At 42.0% G+C, this 8,462-nt stretch overlaps 1 protein-coding gene across 1 annotated transcript in view; it reads right to left on the reverse strand.

The window, feature by feature from the left end:
• nek11 (NIMA-related kinase 11) overlaps positions 1-8,125 on the reverse strand; it is a gene marked incomplete at its 3' end in the record, with an annotated part of 79,213 nt that extends 71,088 nt beyond the window's left edge. The window contains exons 1-2 of the mRNA XM_083679472.1: positions 8,080-8,125; positions 7,351-7,580 (exon numbers count right to left, since the gene is read on the reverse strand). Coding sequence (XP_083535598.1) covers positions 7,351-7,535 — 185 coding nt within the window. The 5' untranslated portion in view covers positions 7,536-7,580; positions 8,080-8,125. The remainder of the gene's footprint in view (positions 1-7,350; positions 7,581-8,079) is intronic.
• Between the last annotated feature and the right edge of the window lie 337 nt (positions 8,126-8,462).

The raw sequence follows: 8,462 nt of genomic DNA on the forward strand, positions 1-8,462 counted from the left end.
ACATTTTATGGAAGAAGAAATAAACTCTCTTTGTTTCTTATCATACATAAAAGTAGCAAAGGACCTACTAATATGGACAGGATTTCACAACTGAGGATGTTACGATCCTATTACAACCTATCGCTAGTGGTCTACCTTTTTTTTTTAATGATTTTTGGAGTCAACTCTTTCTCAACTCTACATCCAAAATAGGAAACTGTCCCAAAATGACCAAAACTGCAAAGTCAGGGTACAGTATGTGCACGATTTGACTGGGTTGCCATTCTCTACAAGATATTAGCTACCGTTTTTGTTGTCTCAGACATAACCTGAGACAGAGTCATGCACAGAAATCTAAACATAGAAAAAGCCAAGGCTATACGTATCTAATATCTTATGTACTGTAGCACAGAATTCTCCAACTCTGGTCCTGGAGAGCTACAGAGTGAGCAGTGGTCCAAGCCAAGGACTAACAAATGTGATTCACTTCATTGTTATTTTTTCCCACAGACTGTCTGACAGTCACATCTGACTACTTGGTCCAGAGTTAACACTATGATTGGTTCATTGTTCGAAACAGCAGTGTTAAAAATGGACTGGGACAAAAGGCTGTGCACAAAGTAGCTCACCAAGATCGGAGTTGAATATGCTTGTACAAGAAAAATCCTAGATTCTAATTCAATTTAAATTCTTTCATCTCTTAAAATGTCACATCAGTGTTCACATGTTCATTGCAACCTTGGAAGGCAACGAGATGAGTTGCAGGGTTATTGCTAAATCGAGTTAGGAAAATGACTGTTTGCACCAACTGACTCTATATTCAGCTTAGGAGTCAATATCATCCAGCTGTTTGTTCTTGGGTCTATGAATTCTATGAAACACAGAAAAATGTTGAGGCAGGGGTGCACAACTTAAGACCATGGCAGCAGTGTCAGTTAGTCATCATTTAATTTCTCATTGCTGTCTTAATTGATAATTTTGGGGCGGTTTGGGGCGGTTATGAGAACAAACATACTTATACTGCACTATCTGTATATATTGTTCACACTGCACTTTTCTGCATTTTTTTGCACTTCTGGTTCGACGCTAACTGCATTTCGTTGTCTCTGTACTTGTACTCTGCACAATGACAATAAAGTTGAATCTAATCTCATCAAAGATTAAGCCGTGTCCTAGACTAAAATACTTGGTCAATGGAGAATCTCAATTGAAGATGATTTTTATAGGTCCAGTGTGTCGATTTGAGCTTCAAAATAGTGCTTAATGGCCATCGTAAATCAGTAGCAATTAAGGAATGAGATCACATAATAATGGACGTTTAGTGAAGAGCCCTGTGTTGGCGCAAAGCCCTTTGCATGATGGTCTAGCACAGGCCTTTATATACCAACAAAATACAAACAAATTTAAAATTATATGCGTTACCTTGAATAAAGCAATAGGCTTAATCTGTGTCAGGGAAACCGGCCTTTACAGCCACAATCCAAAATTGGTGACTTGGTGAATCGGCTGATGCATTATGGCGAAATTAGCAGCTGTTAAGTAATCAGCAGTTACTTTGTCATTAACATTGAGCCTCCTCTTATTCTGAAATGTTACTCATTACTCTTAATGTCTTGTCACTGAAATAACTGTTTTCAAATTGAAAAGGAACAGCATTGTGGGTAATTACTTTGTGTGCAAACATTGACTGCACAAGTTAGATCATTTGCACTGAAAGTTGACAGCAGCTAACCAGCAGAGCTATCATATCCTTTCCAGAATGCTGCACACACTAAGCTGCTGTGTGTGTGTGTGTGTGTGTGTGTGTGTGTGTGTAAATAAAAATAAATAAAGAGAAAAATAAAAGCGGAATGCATTGCTCCTCATTCCAAGTCAATCATTCTAACATCGCAATTAAACGTTAAGGAGGAGGAGGAAGGTGAAGGGGGTTGTCTTAATAAGGGGGAAGGAGGCAAAGCCATTAATCTTCGGCTGACAGGAAACAGCTGTACCCCAAAGCCTTCTCCGTTTGGTGGCCTCAAAGTCACTATGTTCCAATTGAGTCCCTTTTTTTTGTCTAGTTACAATGCCCTGTGTTGGAGAGAGGAGTGGGGGTCAGATTGTGACACTTGTGACATGAGGGCCCCATTCTCAACTACCTCACCATAAGATTCCAAATCACCTCTGCTACATTCACTCCCCTATGACCTCCCCATCCACTGGAAGACACATCCATGTCATGACACCATGTAACGAACGGGATTCAAACCTGGGTCTCCAACGTTTAAGACCCAATCGCCTATCATTGGGTCAAGACGACATCCTTTAGATCCGAGGTCAACACTTGAGTTTACATGCGTCAGACATGGTAGTCTCACTAAGTCAAACTGTCCAGGTGTGCATGGAAATATTGACAATCAAAACACAGAGTGAAGCGGTTCTCAAACACAGCCGTTGTCGTGACTTCAAACAGGGAATAGAATCCACACCGTTCACCTACGAAATGATGGCATCAAAAACATTCCCAGCCAACTTCATGGTTTCATACCCTGTATTGTGTGCAAGTAGTTGTAAACAGAGTGCACTTGGTGGAACTGGAGAGCAACAACTTTTGGAAGGAGGAGACTTCCTATCCCCCGCTCCCCCTCAATTAAGAGATCAGATTCTGGGTCCTAACATTACAGGCAGGTTATCTCATCACAAGTGTGTGATTCCGAATCACCTGAGCAACACTTGTTTTTTTATGTAATAGGGTCACTGATTTGAATACATACCGTGTTGTAATTAGGAGTGTGAGTGTGCGGGCAAAGGCTGGTGTGTGTGTTGGGGGACCCTGGATCATGAGGTGAATTACATTGGTGTAATATCTCTGCAAATGTGAATTCATGTTGTCTTGTCTTGACACCGGTGATATTTCGTGTTATGCTGTCAAACGACTTCATCCCGCACTGAGACCATGAGCCATCAATCAATCTGCCAGTTCATGCCAAGAAGCATCATATGACTTATTGGTGGTGATGAACCCCCTGACACTCAGAGTGTGTCACACAATATATCATTTTGAATTTGATTGCAACTGAACAAAGAAATGCTGTGCTACCGTTGAAAAAACTGTCCATTATCACTTTAATCAAGAACATATTTTTGTCGGGTCTCCTGCACGCCTCAAGACTGTGTTATCCCACAGAGCCAAATCTGGCATGACCCGGGAGCTTTTAGAAATCTTCAAGTCTCAGGCAAGGTGGCTCATCACTTAGGCATGGTTTAAACACCAAACTGGTCTCAGAAAACAATTTGGGACAGCACAGGAAGTGGAACTGTGCACAGACATGATACTGTACGCTCGCTCCAACATCCACACAAAGCCTGTGTTCCCTGGGGATGCAGCCTGACTGACAACCTGAGGCTTGCAAATTAGGATGGAAAACAGCCATCACTCTTGTGTGACAGTGTGGATGTGGATGTGGCTAGCTGACGGAAAACCAAGGAAATGGAATATGCAAATCTCCCAGAAGAAACAGACATGAAAATGCTTCACTCAAAAGAAAGTGCGCTTTATGACGGTAGTGCTTACAGTACATTGATCACAGCAGATGTTGATGAGATATCTATTTTACCGACAAGACAATGTCATACAATGATGTTTGTGTTCCTCCACTTAAGTGTACGTTCACTCGTGTGTGTCTCTACTATACATACTATACATACTATACATACTATACAGTATGTGACAAAAAGAGAAACAGCATACACGAGTGGGTAGTGGGTAGCATACAGTATCCTGATCCTTGTCGTGTGTGTGTGTGTGGGTGGGTGTGTGTACATGAGAGTGTGAGAGTATTTTCAAAAAGCACTATATATTTTTCTTGTTTCCATCCAAGTTTATGAAATTAATCTATGTTGGAAGGCCTCCCAAGTATTCTGAATACAGTTAGAATACAACTGATGCAGTTTCACATCTACTGTCCTGCCTGTTAACACTATAGAGACACTAAATTAGTGTGGAAAGCTGGGAAAAAAGGGAAAAAAGGACCTGCACCTGGAAAACTGGTGGCATGTCACCACTTGCCCATGAATGCAACCTCTAATTGGCTCACCTTTCTCTGTCTTTCTGTTTCTCCTTTCTGAATAAATGGTACTCCCTCCCTCCTGTTGTAAAACAGCATACAATTGCTCAGTATTGGAGGTAGATAGGTGATTCAAAAATTCACAGAGGTGATTAACTTTGACTCCCATGACATCTACAGGACATCATTAGGGACCAAAAAGGGACCTTATTGGGATGTTCTCACAACCATTGTCTACTCACATCCCCAGGAATAGTATCACAATAGTATTGGGATGTCCTCGGGACGTTCTCAGGACACTCTCGCTATGTTCTAGGGACGTACTGTACATTCTGGGGACCTTCTAAGGACTTTCTTAGAAGTTTTAAGGGACCTTTAGAGGACATTCTCAGGACCTACTCAACATCTTTTATACTGTAGAGAGGATTTTAAAACATAATTGCTTCCCCCCTCTGTCAACTCATATGTATAGAGTGAGTGAGAGAGAGAGAGAGAAAGAAAAAAAGAAAGAAAGAAAGAAAGAAAGAAAGAAAGAAAGAGGGAGATGAAGAGGGAGAGAGAGAGAAAGAGAAAGAGAGGAAACAGATATGAAAACATGATTCACTAGAAGCTCAATATGACTCAGGATCCTGAGTCATATCATGTCTTCCGACAATGTAACATTGACACTTCATCGCAATCATTTACAACTCAACTCCATGCACATCATGGTTGGTGTCAATCTGAATTCAGAAATCATATTATTGTGATTAATGTTATCATCATTATTAATATTTGTTACATAATGTACAATACATTGACCCAAACAAACAGATCTAAAATGTAATTGACCCTAACCCTGATTTACATTCACACTGCATTTATCCACCAGAGCCCTATTAAGTACTGTATGAATGAAATCATATCTGAATAGACACTGCTGCCACTCCCCGTACTATCAGAGACACCTTGAAGGCAGTGTACTGAATGCTATCCTGAGAGATCCTCGACGCCTTCTGTTTGGTTGACAGAGAACAGCTGGGTGTCTGCAGAGAACGAAGGTGTATGCCAGGGGAGGCTGGTGGAGGCAGAAAGGACAGGCTCATCGTAATGCATGGGACGGAATGAGGAATGGTATCAAACACATGATTTCTGCCTTCACCAGCCTCCCCAGGTACAGGCTTAGGGAGCCTCTACTGCCTTGTGTTTGGCAGAAGGCCGGTTGATGGAGCAGGGCTGGGGGGGAGCCCTCCCCAGGAGACAGGGGTACGTCCTGTGTCATCTGTGTGCTCAGATAGACATGGGGCTCTGGGCTTGCAAGCAGTGAGGCATGGCCAGATCTGGTTGCATTATCCTATATGCCCTTTGTACTGGGATTTCTGTCACAGAAACTAATTACTGTTTAGGCGGGGATCATAATGTAATTTGTTGAAGGCAATCTGTCTGACCTGGGAGACTATGCTTGTATTACGATTAGCTAGTGTATATCCTGAGGGGAAATTTAGACTTCGGTCTCTACTTATTTTCATATACATTAAATACCGTTCATCTCGGAACCCAGAATCTCTAAAGTGAAGGACATCAAAACGGTGGGACGAGAAGTTGTCCACAAAGTCTTTGCCTTTGTTGAAACACCAACTAAAGCGTCTCTGTTTACAACCCGAACTGCACACAATGCACAGAATGAGAACATAGAGTTAGCTGAGGATGTTTTCGATGCCATTATTTCGCTGGTGAGCAGTGTGCATTACATTCCCTATGATTCCCGTCTTCATTTACAGCTCTACCTCTAGATTGGTCAATAGAATCCTTGGGGCTGGAAGGATACCCACCCCTCAGCCTCTGATTCATTACAGTTAATCGTCAGAGAGTTTGACTAAGTGAGACTAATATACCGTATAAACACACGCACGCACGCACGCACGCACGTACACACGCACGCACGCACACACACGCACGCACGCACACACATACACTCCTGTGAAAGCTTATCTTACTGCTGCATGTACAGGCATGCACATGCTGTTTGGGCAAGTCAGTCCATCCCAGACCATTGGATTACCACTGATACTGTACCTCAATAGTCTATTGAGCCAGAGGACAGATATACTCATTATACTAGATTCAATTAAACTTAGCAGAGACTACTCTCTTCAGTTGGATTCTCAAAGGATGTTCCTCTGGTTCTGCAATGTGGTTAAATGTGTTTGATTAGCACAGATCCAGTTGCACTGAGCAAACACTCTCTCCCCTGCGTACATGAAGATATAATGTGAAAGATTAGAGGGGAAGGGAAAGGATGTGGGATGCTCTTTTATGGCAGAAAATGAGGTGAGAGGGAAAAACCTGTGCAGGTCAATGCTGCCACCTAGAGGCTGTATGTGGAATAGCTCTTTGTATTGAGTTTGGCTTAGGAATTAACAAGCCTCTCTACCTTTAATGGGTGAGAATATGGGTACATAGGTGTATGAGTGTATACTGATTCAAGTGGTAAGTAGGTGAGTAGGTGCTGTAAGCAGTGGGTGTATTGAAAGTCAGGTTCAATAACATCTCCATCGCAGTCAATTCCTCATTGACAAGTTTAAGAAAAGGCTTTTTAACTTAAAATCCTCAGCTGACTTAATTAAAAAAGTGTGTAGAGAAATAAGTAAGCAGTAAGTATTTTTTCTCCTCTACCCACACCAACAATCACCTCTATAACGCCAACATACCCTGACTATACTTGTACTGTGTTGTATCATAGTAGCCTGTGGCCTGGGGTGGTCTACTGCAACATCATACAAAGCACACAAATAACCCTGTTGACACACTCTCTCCCCCTCAGTTTCCTGTGCCTTACTTCAGGCTAACTTTCCATCCGCATTCGCTCTGCCAGGTATAGCTCTAAAGCTACTTTGATGAACAGAATGTAGGCTAAATACACAGCTATACATGGTAGCTGCAGATAAGGTAAACAAGTATACAATTTTAAGGAAAGATCCATGATCCAAAATCCAAATCTATGACTAGTATCACATCTAAGTTTATTTATCAAGTATACAATATTTTGGATACAGTGCAATGAAACGCTTAGAGGCATAGCAAATAGCAGCAGAAACTCAACAACAATATTGGTAGTGTGAGTAGTATGTGCGTGTGTATGTGTGTGTGTGTGTGTGTGTGTGTGTGTGTGTGTGTGTGTGTGTGTGTGTGTGAGACAGAGAGAGTGCAAATGTGCAATGCCTAACTAGTTGCCTGAAATTACAATATTAACTTGAAATGTCATGTAACTTCATAGCATAGGTGCATCTTAGCTTAGGTTTAAGTGAATGTTAGTGGAGATAACATCTGTCGGACGAATACTCACAGTCTCTCCTCCTCCCTGGCCTTGGTGTCCTGTACCAGGTAAACAGAGCTAAAGCTCCCCCTGCCCAGCCTCTGGAGGACACTGTATCTCTTTGCAACCAGGCAGCTAGGGCCTGGGCTAGTCAGGGCTGATGGGGATGTGGCAGGGAAGGATGTGTGGGCTTCCAGCTCCTGAAACTTGGGCATCTTGTTCACAGATGCTCACTGGAGTGTTGACGTAGGTCTACACATCTGCAAAAGAAACACAGTCATATCCTAATGTCACCATGCTTATCCAATTAGGATGAGCAGCTGGTCCCAGTCATGAATAACTTGAAGAAGTATTTGAAATCTTCTGGTAATTTGATCCAAGATATCTAGTTAGGCTACTTGTTACATCCAGCAGTGGCAAGAACTATCCAGTATCACGAACCAAAATAGAGATAAGATAGCGTGCAGCAACATAGAGCATGCTGTATTTGGCCTACAATTCTATCGTTCGTAAAACGTTGTAAACCCAGTGAATTATTGCTCTCTTCTTTGCGATGTACATTTAACGTCAGTTCCGCTAAATCGGTCTATTATCGATGGAAGTATCAACTTTGAAGTAAGTCTGTAAAACGCTCTGAAGAGGCCTTATACACGCATGTGTATGTATTGTGCCTGCGTTCGTGAGCGCATAGGCTATTCGCTCAAAGGTGGAACTTAGTGAAACGAACGTTATACGCATTATGCCGAGGATGTAACTCACCTCTGTTTATACTAGTCGGTCTTTTTTTGCGCTTTAAACATCCATACTTTGGCGAGGACTAACTTCCGTGTTTACTCCTGTTACTATGGTAATTGTAATGGGCTGCCGACACATTGTTCTTTCTCCAGTTGGTGAAACGAAGGCGGACCGAACTGAAAACACTGCACCTAAAACTCTTTCAATTCGAATAGAACTATCTGTTTCATTCGAGTGAAATTAAGTTGGCCAAATTAAGTATATATGGGATAAATAAAATAAAATAGTTAATGTAGTTGGAAATAAAACAAGTGTACAGTAAACATGGTGTCCCCCACGAATGATGTAGAAAAGGAGAGTGATGGAGTGAAGCTGTCACGCCCTCCACTTCCTCCTAGTCTGTGCCA

The sequence above is a fragment of the Argentina silus genome, assembly GCF_951799395.1.
Source record: "Argentina silus genome assembly, chromosome: 10".
In the NCBI taxonomy this organism is placed as follows: Eukaryota; Metazoa; Chordata; class Actinopteri; order Argentiniformes; family Argentinidae; genus Argentina; species Argentina silus.